The 19,128-nt window shown below is 42.2% G+C and overlaps 1 protein-coding gene across 1 annotated transcript in view; it reads left to right on the plus strand.

Annotated features, from left to right (window-relative positions):
• The window catches only part of LOC102441086 (3-oxo-5-beta-steroid 4-dehydrogenase-like), a 37,281-nt gene that overhangs the window by 11,192 nt on the left and 6,961 nt on the right, over nt 1-19,128 (plus strand). Inside the window, exons 3-5 of the mRNA XM_023746952.1 lie at nt 6,544-6,660; nt 12,887-12,964; nt 17,229-17,351. Of these exons, the coding sequence (XP_023602720.1) occupies nt 6,544-6,660; nt 12,887-12,964; nt 17,229-17,351 (318 nt within the window). The remainder of the gene's footprint in view (nt 1-6,543; nt 6,661-12,886; nt 12,965-17,228; nt 17,352-19,128) is intronic.

The raw sequence follows: 19,128 nt of genomic DNA on the forward strand, positions 1-19,128 counted from the left end.
AATTAGAAGATGGCCGGTGGGGTGGGACTGGGCTAGACAGGCCTAGACACGCCCTGGAGCCAAACTCCTATGGTCCCTCCCCCAACTGGGGAAGCGCCGAGCTCAGAGGGCATCTGGTGAGTGAGCGGGGTTTCTTCAGTAGATGGGGTCCCTCAGCCTGGCCTGCAGGGATCGGGCCGAAACTGACAGTCCGACATCCCCCGAGGTCCCGGAGTATGGGAGGACACTGCAAAGTTGCTGTTGCTTGGCAGTTCCTGTGTTGAGCGCCTGCCTCCTGGTGGTCAGTGCGCATCATAGCTACCAGTTGGAGCGTCTTCCCCTGGTGGTCATTGCATGTCATAGCTACCGGTCGGACAGTCGAACAGTTGGACAGTCGCTTAGGCTTTTATATATATACTATAGGCCCTGTGCACGAAGTTCAAGCACCTGTGGGGGGCGGTCCTTCAGCCCGGCCTGCACCCTCTCATGGTCCAGGAGCTCTTGGGGGATGTCCAACTGAAAGCCAAGGGGGGTGGGCCCTAGGCGTCAGTCAGACATCCTTAGCGCTGCCGCAGAGGTGGGAGAGGCTCCCACCACCACCGCTGCCTTCGACAGCCCTGAGTGCAGCTTCTGGCTGAGAGGCCCTCCCCCTTTGGGAGTGCACTGACCACCAGGGGGCAGCTCCTGAATTGAGTGTCTGCCCTCGGTGGTCAATGTGCGTCATAGCAAGCCATCGTTCCCCTGTTCGGTTGATTTGCATATAAGCCTTTTATTATATAGGATAGAGGACTTATATTTACGTATTTTATCATAGAGCACAAATTCTTTATTGAGCTATAATTCACGTACCAAAAGTTCCCCATTTTGAATAAGTAATTATTTGTATATTCACAAAAGTTACATGACCATAGCCACTACCTAATTTCAGAATATTTTCATCACTCTAAAAATAAAAAAATCCCATATCAATTGAAGAGCAATCAGAAAAATAAAACATCACGATTAAAATGAAAACCAATGGGAATAAAGAATGTATATTTACAGGCAGTTTTGCAGGAATAAAGCTGTAGAACTTTAAAGAACTTATAATACAATTCTCCTGAGGAACCTAAAGAAAAAGAGATACTGTTTCTGATTTCACCCTCTCCCCAGACCTCCCCTCCTTCCAGCTCCCTACTCAGTCTCTTTCCAATTTCCCCAGGGATTTTCAGTTCCCCAAATCACCAGCCACATATGGGCTATGATTCCAAGGGGCCGCATGGAGCCACTGTCCCAAAATATCAACCTGAAGCTTTTCACTTTATTATAGCTTTACAATTCTGATGCCTAAAGATTTTACTATTACAGTCTCACATCAGAGTAAAACCTTAAACTTTAAACAGTGCTCTCCAAATGGTTCCACAGAGGAGTAAACTTGAATTCATATTGTGAGGACCTACGCCAAAGCAACCTGTCCAAAGCCAGAAAGACTTTTGAAAACTGACTTATCTTAAAATTTTTTAAACTTTTACATTATCTGCATGATTTATCCTTGTTTGTTTCTTGCAAGAATGAGGTTTTTAATAACCACCAAGAAAAATGAACCCCAAAATTTCCTTCTGGTAAACATTTAAACCTGTTGCAATATCTATCATGTTGGAAAAATCACACTGAATTAAATCAATTATTTCATAAAGTTAGCATGAATTAACATTTGCAAAATACTTAAACAGTACCTATTATAAAGCTAGTACTATATGGGTTTTTTTTAAATTAAAATATAAAAAAACCCAGAATTTTCACTGACATTGGGTGGCAGCAATACCACCAAAGGGGCCCACAGTAACAACAAAAAACATTTTCCCACTATGCTCTCCACCTGAAGTTTTCTCTTGTCTTGCTTTCAAGGCTAAAAAAATAAAATGATTGCCTGACATCTATATAAATAAAAATGTAAATGTTCGTTTTTCAAAATCTTAAATCTCTGAAAGTTCTTCACCGATTGCTTTGAAATTTTGAAAGTATGTTGCATTCGAATACTCGCGTGTTTTTATATACCTATTATATAGATGTCATACCTGTGACAGGTAAAAACATGCTTTTTTGAAAAACAGCGCCATCTGTTGGACATAAAAGCAACACACGCTATACTAAATATTTTACGCAATCTCTATATCTGCACAGACAATGGAACAACAAAAAATATTGTATGCCCACAAGCATTGTGAAATTAAACATATTAGGAACGTGTGCTTTCTCTTTTCTTTCTTTCCATTTAACCAGACTGAGCCACAGCAACGCGTGGCCGGGTACAGCTAGTAATAAATAAAAGATCAAGATCACATTTTACTAATTTTGCTTGCCCTTACTTGTGACAAAAAGGGTAGAACTTTTTTTCCCACTGAAATCTTTCAGCAAATTTGATGCTTCAAGATGTACTAATTTATCCTAGATGCTTACTACCCCTCAGCAACTTATGTGTACAGACTTTAAAAGTACACATGCTCCTACTTGATAATCCAAGCCTTATTCTTTCATTACCTAACTCTTTCAAGAATGAGTAATTTATTTTTCTTTTTTTGTTAAGCTATCTAAGTTTATCTTATTAACTTTTTTCCAGATATATATATTATATATATATATATATATTTTATATATATATATATATATACACACACACACACACACACACACATACACACACTAGAGGCCCACTGCAGAAAAATTTGTGCACTCAGGGAAGGTTGCTCAGCCCGGCCTGTGCCCTCTTGCAGTCTGGGACCCTTCAGGGGATGACAACCTGCTGGCTTAGGCCTGCTCCCCGGGGATTGGGCCTAAGCTGGCAGTCAGATATTGCTCTGGCAGCCCGGGAGCCCTGGGGGGATGTCAACTTGCCAGCGAGGAGCAGGCCTAAGCTGCAGTCAGACATCCTTAGCACTGCTGAGAAGCGGGAGAGGCTCCCACCACTACCGCTGTACTGGCAGCCATCAGCCTGGCTTATGGCTGAGCAGAGCTCCCCCTGTGGGAGCACACAGACCACCAGGGAGCAGCTCTTGCACCAAGCATCTGCCCCCTGGTGGTCAGTGTGTCATAGTGACCAGTCATTGCCATTCGTTTTGCTTTTAGGGTCAATTTGCATATTACCCTTTTATTATATAGCATAGAGGCCTGGTGCATGGGTGGTGGCCTGCTGGTTTACTCAGAAGGGTGTACCGGATCAGGGTGGATGTCCCGCTAGGGTGCCTGGCCAGCCTGGGTGAGAGGCTGAGGGCCGTTTTCAGGCTGGCCACACCCGTTTCAGGGAGAGGGGTCCTGCTGGGGTGCCTGGACAGTCTGTGTGAGTGGTTGATGGCTGTTTTCAGGCTGGCCACAGCCCCTTCAGGGTGGGGGATCCTGCTGGGGTGCCTGGCCAGCCTGGGTGAGTGGCTGATGGCTGTTTGCAGGCTGACCACAGCCCCCAGTCAAACAAGCTCCCAGTGGAGGCTGGCTGGAAGCAGGTATCTGGCATTTATTTATCTTCTATAATTGAAACTTTGTTGCCTTGAGCGGACATCACAGCTGGTCAGGGCAGGCGGGAAGCTTGGCTTCCTCCATCACCGTGACAACCAAGCCTCCCGCTTGCTCCTGCACCTTGGCTGCTGGCCACCATCTTGGTTGGGTTAATTTCCATATAGTCACTCTGATTGGCTGGTGGGCGTGCTTGGGGCAAAGCGGAGGTGCGGTCAATTTGCATGTTTCTCTTTTATTAGATTAGATATCTATATAATAAAAGCCCAGTGACCGTTATGGTGAACCGACCAAAACGACCAGTTGCTATGACGCGCAGTGACCACCAGGCGGCAGACACTCAAGGCAGGACCTGCACCCTGGTGATCAGTGCACTCCCACATTGGGAGTGCTGCTCAGCCAGAAGCCGGGCTCACGGCTGGAGAGCACAGTGGTGGTGGCAGGATCCTCTCCCGCCTCCACAGCAGCGCTAAGACCAAGCAGTAAGGAATGTTCAGGCAGGAGGTAAGGTGCGAGCAGGCAGGCGGTTAGAAGCTAGAGGTCCCAGAGTGCAAGAAGGTGCAGGCCAAGCTGGGGGCCCCCCACCCGCACGAATTTCGTGCCTCAGGCCTCTAGTATATATATAAAAACCAAATGTGGAAATTGTCCCCTCGGGAGTTCAACTGGGAGACTGGGAGTTCGATCGCTCACTGTGACATGCACTGAACACCAGGGAGTCATGCAGAATGAAGGAAGGACCCAAAAAGCAGCCGGCAGCTGGGGAAGGGAGGCCTTGGCAGGCAGCTGGCAGCCAGGGAAGGGAGGCCCTGGCTGGCAGACGGATGGCCCTGATCGGCCCTTATCATTGGCCAGACCTAAGGATCTTACCCGTGTACGAATTTTGTACACTGGGCCTCTAGTTGAGATATAATTGACATATAACATTATGTGAATTTGTGTGCAGCATGTTCATTTGAAACACATATAGATTGCAAAATGATTAGCACCATAATGTTAGCTAACACCTGCATCTCTTCACATCTTACCATTCCTTTTCTTATGGTGAGAAAACATTTAAGACCTATTTTCTTAGCAACTTTAAAGTATACAATAGAGTGTTATTAACCTGAAATAGCATGCTGTACATTAGCTCCCCAGAACTTACTCATCTCATAACTAGAAGTTTATACCCTTTGACCAACATCTCCCCATTTTCACTCACGGTTAGCTGTCTAATTGCTGGCCTTGTTGTGGGATAAGTCTGGGGTCTCATACCCTGCTGTGTTGGTGACATTATTGTTTAAAATAGACATCCTGTAACTTCTTAGTAGGAACTGACAAAATTTCCCTGGAGTCTGAGTACAACCAAATGAGAACAAAAGACCAGTAAATCTAAATCTTTGCAATAATTTAAAACTTCACCAGCTTCTGCATTGCCCGTGACATTGTGAAGCATCCAGTGAAGATGTCCACACAATCATATTTCTTGCTCAAATGAAGCATATCCTTTATCAGAGTGACATGAAAATAAAGGGGCCAGGTCAGCACAACTATTCAGGTACATGCTCCCTAGTTACACAGTGAGGAAAAGTTTAAGTACTGAGAGTCAATTAGGAAATTAGCACTGCACAGAGGAAGGCTTGTCTCCAAATTGGGTCCTCTGTGGTTCAGGTGAATCTTAAAGTCTCTGAATCTTTAGGTCCATTATTCTTATTTTAAAAATAATTTTTTATCTTTCAATTACAGCTAATGTACAATATTATATTAGCTTCTGGTGTACAACCCAGTGATTAGACATTTATATAACTTACAAAGTGCTCACCCTGATAAATCTAGTACCCATCTGAGACCATACATAGTTATTACAATACTATTGACTATACTAGAGGCCCGGTGCATGAAATTCATGCACTCGAGGGGGGGGGTGGTCCCCAGCCTGGCCTGTGCCCTCACACAGTGCATTATCCCTCAATCAATCTCCCCAAAGAGGTAGGCCCCACCCACCCATCCAAAGCTCCTCAATGGATTTCCCCAAAGAGGTAGGCCAGAGCCAGGGGTCCCGCCCTTGGCATCGCCGCATAGAGCCACGGGACCTGCCTCAGTGCCATGCACACAGTGTCAAGTCCCCACCCACCCACGCGCATCTGCTGCACACCCAGTCTCCTGGTGATGGATGTTACAGTGTGACAGCGTGAGGGTGTGACAACCACATAGGCTTTTATTCGTATAGATTCCCTATGCTATGCATTACATCCCCATGACTATCCTGTTACTACAAATCCAATTTGTACTTCTTAATCCCATCATGTTTTTCACATATCCCCCCAACTCTCCTCCCATCTGGCAACCATCCAAATGGTCTCTGCATCTGTGAGTCTTTATCTGTTGCTGCCTGTTGATTTATTTTGTTTTCTAGGTTACAGGTATAAGTGAAATCATATGACATTTGCCTTTCTCATTTTGTCTTATGTCACTCAGCACAGTTTCCTGTAGGTCCACCCATGCTGTTGCAGACGGCAATATTTCATTCTTCTTAATGGCTCAGTCATATTCCATTGCATAGATGCACTACTTCCTTATCCACTGACCTACTGATGGGCACTTGGGTTACTCCCATATCTGGGCTACTGTAAATAATGCTGCAATGAATAAATGGATACATATTCTGGTATTATATTCATTTTTAAAATATTTTTTTATTAATTTCAGAGAGGATGGAAGAGGGAGAGATAAAAGATCAATAATGAGAGAGAATCATTGATCAGCTGCATCCTGCACGCCCCCCACTGGAGATCGAGCCTGCAACCCGGGCTGGAATAATGTGCCCTTGACTGGAATCGAACCCAGGATCTTTCAGTCCTCAGGCTGATACTTTATCCACTGAGCCAAACCAGCTAAGGCAGTTCTGATATTATAGTCTGATAAAGTTATACTATGGGTGTCAAGAGTTATATCAGCTTATCCTATACTCAGATGAAACTTCAGCATAAACATTTTTATGCAGTAAAATGAATGAATGCATTGTAAAGAATAAAGAGCTGCACCCTTTACTTTTAAAGAGAGTGGATGTCACTAATTATCCCCTTTTTATTCTTTCAGCTGTGGGGTACAGATTTTGACCCACAGAGAGTCCTCCAAGCCCTGCAGAAGACACTCCAGGCCCTCCAGCTAGATTATGTTGATCTTTACATCATGGAAACGCCCATGGCTCTTATGGTGAGTTCAGACACCTAAAGGTTTGGCCTCTGCTCTTTGGCAGCCACGAGCCAGCAGCCAGGTGCACAAAGCTAGTTCATTACTTAGCACCACAGAATGTTATCATTTTGTTACTGTAGGTCAGACAGCACTGACCTAACCCAACAAATGCCCAGAAAGATTATGTGTAACAGACTCAGGCTTGGATACCATGGTTCTTGATTCCTAATCCAATGCACTTTTTATTACAACATGTCTTTACAACTGTAGTTTAAATTCTCTCCATCAATCCATCACATAGTCACCAAACAGTGCTCCATATTTTAACTGTACAGCATCCAGACACACCCTTCTTCCCACTCATATAGACTTGAAAATATCTCTGCACGACAAAACGCAAAATAATATATACAACTGAAAACTTACTCACCTTCCACCCCCAAAAAGGGAAATAACCCAAAGAATGGTCAGGTTTTTGGGGGGTCAGCAACAAGATCAGGGTGATAGCTATTCCTCTGGTTCAAATGCACTTCTTCCTTAAACTTTCTCAATCTATGAACTCTGTGTTAATTTAACCACCAACAACACATCCCTACTGCTTTCAAATGTCTCCGAGAAAGGAGAGACTGAAAATGAAACTGGTCATTGAGGTGCCCAGATTTCCTTCACACAAGCAACCTGGCTGCCCCTGTTCTGTTCTCTGGAAGCTCTTTCCTTGATGACTCTTCTCTATGGTAACATCCAAAAGGGACTTTGGGAAAGATTCCCCTTTAGCATCTTTGATATGAATTTGCAAGCTTCACAATGGCCTTGGTTAAGCAAAGACTTTCAATGGCCAGTTTGGGATTTCGTGGACAGTCCATATCCCTTAAAAATTTGCTTGGCTTTCAGTAAATTCACATTCAGTCAGCTCCGTTAAAGAGTAATTAAAACTAGAAATCTTCCTGTATCGAATCTTTAGCCTGTGGTTTCTGAATCTTAGTAAAGAAATATCCTATCCTCCACATCTGATCAGTCCTTAGCTTAATGCCCCTTCTGACTTGAAATAATACAAAACAGGGAGGCACAGGTCATGCATTCTTTGCACCCAGTCTCCATCTCATTGGATGGCGCTCCTTTGTTGGGTGTGGCATCACTGGCCTGAGATCTTGTCTTCAGAGAGAAATGGACAAGGATTCTCCCAAAGTCCAATTTTATTTCCATCTAGGATTCTTACCTTCCTGTCCTGGCTGACACAGACTTTTCTAACTCTAGAAGGCTCAGAGCTGAACTTCTGCCATTTGGGGAGGCATCTAGAAGCAGAAAGTACCTGTTTTAGCAAAATATGATCTTACCACTCATCTTACAAGCCAAGTAGCAATAAACACATTTATATTTCTTCAGGACCTGACTGAAGACTGCAAAAATGGCCAACAAACTCTAACACCCAATGTTTTCCTACTAAGTCTCCTAAAGCTCCAATCTTAGTATGCCCATTGTCAGAGTCTCAAGACACAACAAGGCAACAATTTAACAAGATGCCATGCTATTGCATAGCAAGAATATCCAATTCTCAGCTGGAGAATCCTCACTATCCACAATCCCATACTGACCTGGCCAATTCCACACTCTTTGTTCATTACTTGCCATACCCAACACCTTTGTTTTAGTCAGAACTCTTGTTATAAATGGCAGAAACCCAACTCAAATTGGCATTAGCAAAAAAGGGAACTGAGAATTCCAAGGCATATCTAATTCCAAAGGACTGGATGCAGAAGTTCAAACTATGTATCTACACTCTGGCCCTTTCTCAAAAATCTCTTTCTATATGAGGGCAAATGCCCATTGATATGCCAATCCTTCCTTATCAAAACAACTTAAGAATTCAGAGGAAGAGCCCGGCTGGCGTGGTTCAGTGGATAGATTGCTGATCTGCATACTGAAGGGTCCCAGGTTCGATTCTAGTCAAGGGCATGTACCTTGGTTGCGGGCACATCCCCAGTAGGAGGTGTGCAAGAAGCAGCTGATCGATGTTTCTCTCTCATCAATGCTTCTAACTCTCTATCTCCCCTCCCTTTCCTCTCTGTAAAAAAAGCAATAAAATACTTTTTTGAAAAAAAGAATTCAGAGGAAGAGAGACTACACATTAAACCTCATAAAGAAACACAGATCAGCCTTGCTTGGTTCACATAACTTTTGCTGACTAATCTTTGTGTAAGGGCATTGGTATCTGACATCTGTGGCCAAGAATTGGAGCTGGGTCAGCCCACACAATGTGCAATGAGCTCCTCTATAAAAGAAGGCTAAGGATAGTAGAAAGCAAAATAACCGATTTCCACTGCACTCATTAATCAGAGCTCACATAGCAAGCACGGTGGTATGAAGCATGGGCTACAGAATCATGGCACCTTGTTTGCATCCCAGCTCTGTCACATGTGAGCCAGATGACTTGGTCAAGTTATTACCTGATCCTTTCACACATCACCTAAACATGGTCCAGTGGAAAGAGTATGAACTTTGGAGTCACACAGAAGAGGGACTGACTTTCAGCTTTATTGGGTATTAGCATATTGTCTTTGATATTCCTGAACTTTCCTTCAATTTCATGATTGGTAAATTGGAGACGATACCAACTCATTTGCCAAGTATTGTGAGAAGTCATTAGTATTATATATGTGAAATTACAGACACAGTGCCTGACATTTCATAGCTAATAAAATGTTATAAAATCTTCAGGTGGAAATATATATTCCAATATACAGAATATCTCAGTTCACAAAAGAAAAGGTTGAGGCCCCAGGCAATGAAATAGCTAACTCAGGTTTAAAATCCATCAGACTGAGACCAGATCCTGGATCCCCTGATGCCAATCCCATATTTGTTCTTCTACACTGTACAGCCCCTTCTGCCTTATGCTTTTTAAATGAGGAATGGCATTTTTAAAAGATAAATGAAGTTACCGATGGACAGGAATGAGAATCAATAGCATGGATTTTTAGAGGGTTGAATTATTCTTCTAATACTGTCTTACAGTAGGAGCAGGAGTAGAGGGAGAGAGACCATGGAATGATTCAGATGAGGGATGAGTAAGGTAGGCACAATGGAAGCTTAAGAGGAACACCATGGAAATACCTAACATGGGCTCAGAAATGATAAGGACTTAATAAAAATAAGGGTAACTAAAAAATATTTAACACAGTGTATGATAGAGGCATAAAACCATTCTGAGCAGAAATAAAATTGGGAAATGCAAAAGGCAAGAAATAAGGAGAGAGACTGGAGTGGAAATGTGGGCCATAGTGTTGAGAAGTACAAAGAGCTTGGGAAGCAGAGACAGAAAGGGTAATTAACATGAATGATCATGTGGTATTGAGGAATAAGCGAGACAGGAGGAAAAAGAGTCAAAATTGTGTTTGCTAAGTTATCACGAGGGGAAAGTTTTGTCAGGTGAGATGCAGAAGAAAAAAATATATATAATGAATTTTGTCCAATGGCTTGATTTTCAATAAAAATTCCTATTATCCTAAAAAGACTTCAATGCTGCCAACCATACAAAATAGACACTGTATCCTCATATTATTTGACTAGAGGCCCAATGCACGAATCCATGCACTTAGGGGGTCCTTCAGCTCGGCCTGTGTCCTCTCGCAGTTCAGGACCCCTTGAGGGATGACAGTCTGCTGGCCACCACCGCCACTGCACTTGCCAGCCGTGAAACTGGTTTCTGGCTGAGTGGCGCTCCCCCTGTGGGAGTGCACTGACCACAGGAGGCAGCTCCTGCATTGAGTATCTGCCCCCTGCTGGTCAATGCACATCATAGCAACCGGTCCTTCTGCTGTTCCATTGATTTGCCTATTAGGATTTTATTATATAGAACTAGAGGCCAGATGCACAAAAATTTGTGCACTCTGGGGGAGAGGGGGGTCCCTCAGCCAGGCCTGTGCCCTCTCATAGTCTGGGACCCCTCACGGGATGACCACCTGCTGGCTCAGGCCCGCTCCCCGAGGGATTGGGCCTAAGATGGCAATCAGACATCCCTCTGGCAGCCTGGCAGCTTTCGGGGGATGTCCACTTGCCAGCAGGAGCAGGCCTAAGCTGCACTCGGACATCCTTAGAGCTGCTGAGGAGGCAGGAGAGGCTCCCACCACCACCACTGTACTGGCAGCCATCAGCCTGGCTTATGGCTGAGCAGAGCTCCTCCCATGTGAGAGCGCACTGACCACGAGGGGGAAGCTCCTGCATTGAGCATCTGCCCCTTGCTGGTCAGTGCACATCATTGCAACCAGTCCTTCAGCTGTTCCATTGATTTGCCTATTAGGAATTTATTATATAGGATATCTTTCAACACAGTTGACCATTATCTCCTATATACTTTTTCTTCTTGTGACTTCTCTAATACCACCCTCTCTTGATTCTTTGGCAGCTTCTCTGCCAACTTCCAAATGTTGTTATGCCCAGAATAGTACTTCTATTCTCAATATTCTTGTCTTACTGAGCCACCCTGTGTCTATAAATGACTTCATATAGTTGGAAGGATTGATTTTTATTTTATATGTAAGGGCTACCAACTTTTGTCTACAGCTATGGCGTCTTTCTAAGCATCTTTCTGATACTTCTCTGTTCACCAGCCTTCTCGAATAGCCACTTGAACGTTTGGTCATTCAAACTCAAAATATTCATAAAAAAACTCTTGATTGCTAACCCAAACTCAGGAAATGATTACCACCATCCACCCCAGGAGCCTAGGAATCATCTTTCATTTCTCTCTATTCCATTTTGAAGCCCATAAGAAATGAGTCGCATGTTTACATACAGCCAAAAAAAAGAGAAACTGAAAGATAATGTTCCACACCAGCTAGCCTTAGTTAGGAAAGGATCACCCAAAAACCAAAAAAGGGGAGTTGACACTAGCTATGGTGTGAAGTAGGAAAAAGAAATGCTGAACTCCTGGAAGTCCCCAAAATGAAAGGAAAAAAACCAGTGAGCAAGTCCACCAGAACTGAGAAGTAACATGCCGTGCTCTCCTCAACTTTGGTAAGGCTAGACTGTCAAACACTGAGTCTCAACCTCTACTATTTTTTTGTTGTTTTTTTTTTTTTTTTTTAAATATATTTTATTGATTTTTTACAGAGAGGAAGGGAGAGGGATAGAGAGTTAGAAACATCGATGAGAGAGAAACATCGACCAGCTGCCTCCTGCACATCTCCTACTGGGGATGTGCCCGCAACCAACGTACGTGCCCTTGACCGGAATCGAACCCGGGACCTTTCAGTCCGCAGGCCGACGCTCTATCCACTGAGCCAAACCGGTTTCGGCAACCTCTACTATTTTTGATGAGAAATTCTGTCATTAGGAGAAAATTCATGGCTTAAGAACAATAATCTGTTGATAAATAAAGGGAAAGTGAATGCCAGTACGTATAGGATAATAAGATTAATGTGTCACATATTTTGGAAAAATGAAAGAATTTTTGGACAGTCCCATAAAAGTAGTAAATATATATGTAAATATAATTTATTATATAATTATATAAACACTAGAGGCCCGGTGCCCAAATTCGTGCACGGGTGGGGTCCCTCGGTGTGGCCTGTGGGGATCGGGCCCCAAGCTCGTGCCCCCTGCCTCACAGCCCCAGCTCACAACCCCATCCTTGCAGCTCCCACAGCCCCACCTGGCATCCCGCCTTGTCCTGGTGCTGCCCCATCACCTGCTCTACCATCCTGCCTGCAGGGCAATTGATTGGGGTCGGGCCACCTGCCCTGCTCCCTCAGCGCCTGGGAGCCGGGCAGTGGCCCCACCCCCTGCCACCACTACTGGTCACTGTCTGAGGAGCAATCAGTCATAGCCACCCCCCTCCCCTCACCCAGCTCCTCAGTGCCTGGGAGTCAGGCCGCAGCCCCGCCCCCTGCCACTGCTGCTGGCACCACCCTCTCACCTGCTCCACCATCCCACTTAGGTCCCACTCTCGTCAGGTCCCATTAGGGCTGGTGGCATCTCCACTGCCGCCAGCTGCTACCACTGTGTCACCGACACCCACCATTTCTGTGCCACCCCCTGGTTGTCAGGGCACATCATAACGAGTGGTCAAACTCCCGGTCAAGGGGACAATTTGCATGTTAGGCTTTTATTATATAGGATATAAAAAATTAAACTTGAATTGCTTTCCCAGAGCTAGGGTATATTGGCCTAAAGACAATTCAAATTCCATCATTTCAATTCCCAGATATAAATAAAATGAATTACATTTGTTTTTGTTTTACTTTCTCAGCCTGGAGATGAAATTTTTCCTAAAGATGAGAATGGCAATTGGATAGTTCCCCAGACAAATCTGTGTGCTACTTGGGAGGTAAGTTCAAGAGGGCCTTGTATTCTTTCATTTTAAAAGACTATATTTTTGAATTGTGATCTGATTATTCCTATTTGATTTAGGAAGAGATCCAGCCTTTACCCTCCCATTCCAAATTCTGGAGTCATGGAATATACTCTAATGAGTACAGCATTGCTTTCTAATGGGTGTCCCCCTCTAGGTAACAGTTGAAGACCTGAAGGGTGGAGTTGTTTTGAGGGGTGAAGAGGCAGCTACTAGTTTTCTGGTGCTTGGGGCTCTCTACCCAAGAGACAATATACTCACTCCTGATGTCATCGGAGCTGAGTAATTTGGAGTCTGGTGTTTCCTTCTAAGGGTCTGCCTGACAGGTTAGCCAGTATCCCCAGGAGAAAATAAGCTCATTGCTCAAAATAATAAGGTATTTATTTCAAAAGGAAACAACATATCTCAATTACAGATCCCAACATAAACAGAACAGAGAACCAAGGATGTTTAAATTAGCCAATTAATATATTAAAGAGATAAGAAAAGATATTAGCAATGAGAAATAAGAAAACATTTTTTAAAAACAAGAATTAAGTAATAATTAGGAAAAATAAAACACAATGCAATAGATGGGAAAATATGAAATGGATATAAAGAAAAAGGGATCAAACTGAAAGATCAGAATGAGGAAATCTCCCAATATGAAGTGGGAAAAGACAACAAAACAATTAAATATGAAAGAAAACCTAAGAGATGTACAGTACTTAGATTTTCAGTACTCACATAATAGAAAAACAAGAAAGAAAGAAAAAGGTAAAGAGGTAATATTTAAACGAAAAAAAAACAGAGATATTGAATGAGCATAGGTTACCAAAGAGTGAAGAGAAGGAAACCCACACCTAGACACAATATAGAGAAATTTAAGAATATCAAATATAAAGAAAATGTTAATGCTTCCAGAGTATAGCAAACAAGTCAGTAAAGGGAACAAAATGGAATAATAAAAGATAATCCAAGAGAAGGCAGGAAAAGAAAAACAGAAGGTATAGGAATAGATGAGGAAATAAAAAAACAAATACCAAGATGAAAGATTTAAACTCAGTGATATCAATAATCACAGTACATATACATATTTAAAACAATGCAGTTAAAAGGCAGAGGTCAGAATGGACAAAAAGCAAAACCCCACTATATGTTATATACAAGAAACCCATTTTAAATAAAAACGTTTATACAAACATGTTTAAAGTCAAAGGTTTAAAAAATTATAGGACAGGAAAAAATATACTATGCTAACAGTAATAAAAAGAAAGCTGGAGTAGCTATTTTAATATCAACAAAGATTCCAGAGCCTCTTTATTCCCAGGGATAAAGAACTTTGTTTTATAATAAAAAGGTAATAAATCCTAAACATCTATGCACCTAATAACAAAACTCCAAAAATACATGAAGCATAAACTAACAAAACTGAAAAGGGAAAGGCAATAAAAGAGTCATTCATACTAGTATATAATGAGACTAGACGCCTGGTGCACAAAATTCATGCATGGGGTGGGGGGTGTACTTCAGCCCAGCCTGCACCCTCTCCAATCTGGGTCCCCTTGGCTAAAGTCCAACTGCCAGTTTAGGGGATTGGGCTTAAACTGGCAGGTAGACATCTGTCTAACAATCCTGGACAGCTGGCTCCTCATCACTCACATGCCTGCCTTCCTGGTCACCCGTAACTGCCCCCCCCCCTTGCTGGCCTGATCACCCTCACTGCCTATGCAGGCCACCCTGATCGCCCCTAACTGCCCACCCCCCCACCAGCTTGGTTGCCACCAACTGCTCCCCCTGCTGGCCTGGTCGCCCCACACAGCCTGCTATTCAGTCATTTGGTCACCCCACACTAATCCTCCTGCTGGGCTGGTCACCCCCAACTGCCTCCCCTGCAGGCCTGGTCACCCCATGCAGCCTGCTTGTTCAGTCGTTTGGTTGTCCCTCATTAAATCCCTGCCAGCCTGGTCATAGGCAGCCATCTTGTGAAGGCATAAGGGTTAATTTGCATATTACCTCTTTTTTTAAAAAACATATTTTATTGATTTTTTTCAGAGAGGAAGGGAGAGGGATAGAGAGTTAGTAACATCGATGAGAAACACTGATCAGCTGCCTCATGCACACCCCCTACTGGGGATGTGACTGCAACCAAGGTACATGCCCCTGACTGGAATCGAACCTGGGACCCTTTAGTACACAGGCCGACATTCTATCCACTGAGCCAAACCGGTTAGGGGAACATATTACCTCTTTATTATATAGGATTGGTATCAGTTTTGTTTTGATCAGTTCTGTTATATTATCAGCAGCAAAAGAGATAATAGAATAGTATTTTCAAAGTATTAAAGAATAAAGAACATTGAACTTGAACTTTATATCCAAACTGTAAGACAAAAATGATGCATGATGAAAATATTTTCTGATCCATACATTGCTCAGAAGTTTTGCCACATAAAGACCAACACTGAAAACTATTACTAAATAAGAGGAGCAAAACTTTAAAAGATGCTTCAAGAAGTGTATAAACTGAAAGTAATCAAATCAAATATGATATAGTTTTTATTATCTATAAAATTATTTAATATTAAATAAAGAGAGAAAAATATACCTATAATAATAGGAAATGAAATTCTGCATAGACTCTTAATATCATAGATGTTGGAGTGAAGGTAAATCAAGGAATGTGTGAGCATATAAGTTCTTATCTTTATTAAAGGAAAGATATAGTATAAACTTTTTAAAAGGAAGTATTAAAAAGAAACATAAAAGTGGGAAAAACTGAAGTAGGAAATTAAGATGGTAGAAACAATCCAAATATATTTATAGTTACAATAAATATGAACTAAATTCGCCTACTAAAAGGCACAAAGTTTGACAGATTAGAATTAGGCACATCAAAACATAAAGACATGTGAAAAATTAGGCTAGGCCTAATTTTATATTAAAATTTAAAGGACAAGGGGGGGGGAATCTTATCAGTCTAATACTTAGAAAAAGTTGTATAGTTATATTAATACTAGAGGCCCAGTGCACGAACTTCATGCACAGGTAGGGTCCCTATGCCTGGCCATCGATCAAAGCCAATCAGAGCCTTCTGGCTGCCGGCTGAGCCTTCCTTCTTTCCACGCTGCCCTCTTGTGGTCAGCACACATATCGAGGGATCCAACTCCTGGTCGGTCAAACTCCAGAAGGGACAATTTGCATATTAGCCTTTTATTATATATGATCAGACAACATAGTTTTTTATTTTATTCTTTAATCCTCACCTGAGGACATGTTTATTTTTATTTATTTTTTCATGATTTCAGAGAGAGGAAAGGAGAGGAAGAGATAGAAACATCAATGATGAGACAGAATCATCCATGAGCTCCCTCCTGCATGCCACCAAAGGGGACCAGGCCACAATCTGGGAACGTGCACTGACTAGGAATCAAACTGTCATCTCCTGGTTCATAGATCAATACTCAACTACTGAAACATACTGGCTCAAATAGGTACCCAATAAAATATCTGCAAATATATAAAACAAAAATTATATGAAAACATTTTAAAGTAGAGCCCAACGGGCGAAGCTTTGTGGTTGAGCATGAACCAAGAGGTCAAGGTTTGATTCCACTCAGGGCCCATACCCAGATTGCCAGTTAGAACTCCAGTGGGGGGAATAAGGGTTTCAGGAGGCAGATGATCAATGATTCTCTCTCATCTTTGGTGTTTCTTTCTCCCTCTTCCTCCCTCTGAAATCAATAAAATTATTTTTTTAATTTTTAAAGAGAATGCATGAAAACATTGATAACTTCAATATTATAGTGGGAGATTACTGTCATATTCCTATAAATTATTGAGAAGCCATGAAAAGCTCATATATGTATGAGAGAGAGTGGGAGACAGAGATAGAGAAGAGAGATTTGCATCAAAAAACAGCAGAATATACATTTTCTACACATCTAAGACACTTATTAAAATTGATTAGGTACCATACCATAAAGAAAGCCTCAACAAATTTAAAGAAATAAGATCATTATAAACAAACAAACAAAAAAGAAATAAGATTATTATATATATATTACCGGAGAAAGATATGGTATACAATATACCGCAAACAATTCCTACTTGTGTCCACCCCACATTTTTTTCTTCACAGAATGACTATTAACATACCCAGGGACTTTCCTTTTTAAAGAATTTATACTAACCTTCTAAACATTCATTCTTGCTTGTTTTGAGGCTTCTTTCTAAATTCAATGGCATTTACTCTACACAGGCTTTGGAAGCTTGCAAAGATGCTGGCTTGGTGAAATCCCTTGGTGTATCCCATTTTAACCGGAGACAGCTGGAACTAATACTGAACAAACCAAGACTCAAGTATAAGCCAGTCTGCAACCAGGTACAGTCTGACAAGAGGGTGGGATGTGACAAGGAATTTCAAGAGTTACTTAACATAAAGGACCATGGGTTAGGTGTCAGAAAGGTTTGTGCTCACTCTACAAAAAGACCCTGGACAAGTTTTTAACTTCTCTCAACTTATGTCTCTTAAAAAATAACAAATAAAGATTTGAAAGTTTAAATCCAGACGAAAGTAACCCCCAAAAATTTTTGAAGAAATATAATGATGGGAACAAGACCTGCCTGATATTAAGACAGTTGGAATAGAAGAGATTAAAAATGGTAGCAGAGTAAGTGGATGCTATACAGACCCACTTCCAGGACCAAACTGGAATTGCAACTAAAATACAAAAAAACCCATATCCTGAGTAATCAACTGAAGACTAGCTGGAAAGAACCCTGATAACCAAGCATGGAAAATGGAGACCTCAGAGAGACTGGTAAGAAGGGTGGAGATGTGAAAGGACTGGACGGGTTCTAAGAGACAGCACATGAAGTTCTGGAGATATATCTCAGCTGTGGGGGGTTCCAACTAAGAACTCTGGGGTTTAATCCCCAGGCTGGGCCCCCAGAAGGGAGCACCAGAACTAAAAAAGGTGCCCACATAACATCTGGCTGTGAAAAACAGCAGAGTTGCTGTCTGCCAGCCAGAAATGGCTGGAAATACAGGCACCCTCTTAAAGGGCCAAGGCACAAAATTTAATGTGCAGCCACTCATGTTGGGCTCTCGTAGAGGTAAAGCAGAGTGGACTGGAGCTCTGTGAGCAGAAGCTAGATTTGGGGGCTCTGGATTAGCTCAGAAGGCAAACACCCTAACCCTAGCTGGTTTGGCGCAGTGGATAGAGCGTCAGCTTGTGGACTGAAGGGTCCCAGGTTCGATTTCAGTCAAGGGCACATGCCTGGGTTTTGGACTCAATCCCCAGTAGGGGGCATGCAGGAGGCAGCTGATCAATGATTCTCTCTCATCACTGATGTTTCTCTCTCTCTCTAACTCTTCCTCTCTGAAATCAACAAAAATACATTTCTTAAAAGACACAGAGAATAATAATCTATAGGAAGAAGCAATTGCTCCAATTGCCCAGTTGGTTAACCTCTCACCACACCTGTGTATGATTGCCTAAGGACTACTCAAGACTGAATCCAGTCAGACTCAGACAGAGATGGGTCTCTGGAGGATTTGAGACTTTCCCTGATCTAATTAGTCAGAAACAGCATTTGACACTGTCCTTCACTAGAGATTGGGAATCATATCAAATCTACCTAATACATAGTCATAAACCCAAACAGGTAGCAATAATGAGAAGACAAAAAACAAACACCACATAAAAGAACAAGAGAATTTTCCAGAAGAAGAGATAAATGAAATGGAGACAAGAAATTTATCTGATATAGAATTCAGAATAATGATGGTAAAGATGCTCAACAGCATGAGAAAAGATATAGTAACTATGGAAAAAGAATAGTTGGAAATAAAGAATGACCTAGTACTAATAAAGAACACATTGGAAGGAATACACAGCAGATTAGGGGAAGCTGAGGATTAGGTTAGTGAATTAGAAGACAGGACAGAAAAAAATCACACAGAGAACAAAAAGAAAAAAACAATTAAAAAACAAGAAGACAGGTGAGCTGTGGGACAACATGAAATTGAAAAATATTCGCATAATAAGTGTACCAGAAGGGAAAGAAAGTGAGCAAGAGACAGAGAACATGTTTGAACAAATAATAGCAGAATATTTCCCACACCTGGTGATGGAAAAATTCACACAATTAGGAGG

This window comes from Myotis lucifugus, unplaced genomic scaffold, assembly GCF_000147115.1.
Source record: "Myotis lucifugus unplaced genomic scaffold, Myoluc2.0 scaffold_770, whole genome shotgun sequence".
Lineage (NCBI taxonomy): Eukaryota > Metazoa > Chordata > Mammalia > Chiroptera > Vespertilionidae > Myotis > Myotis lucifugus.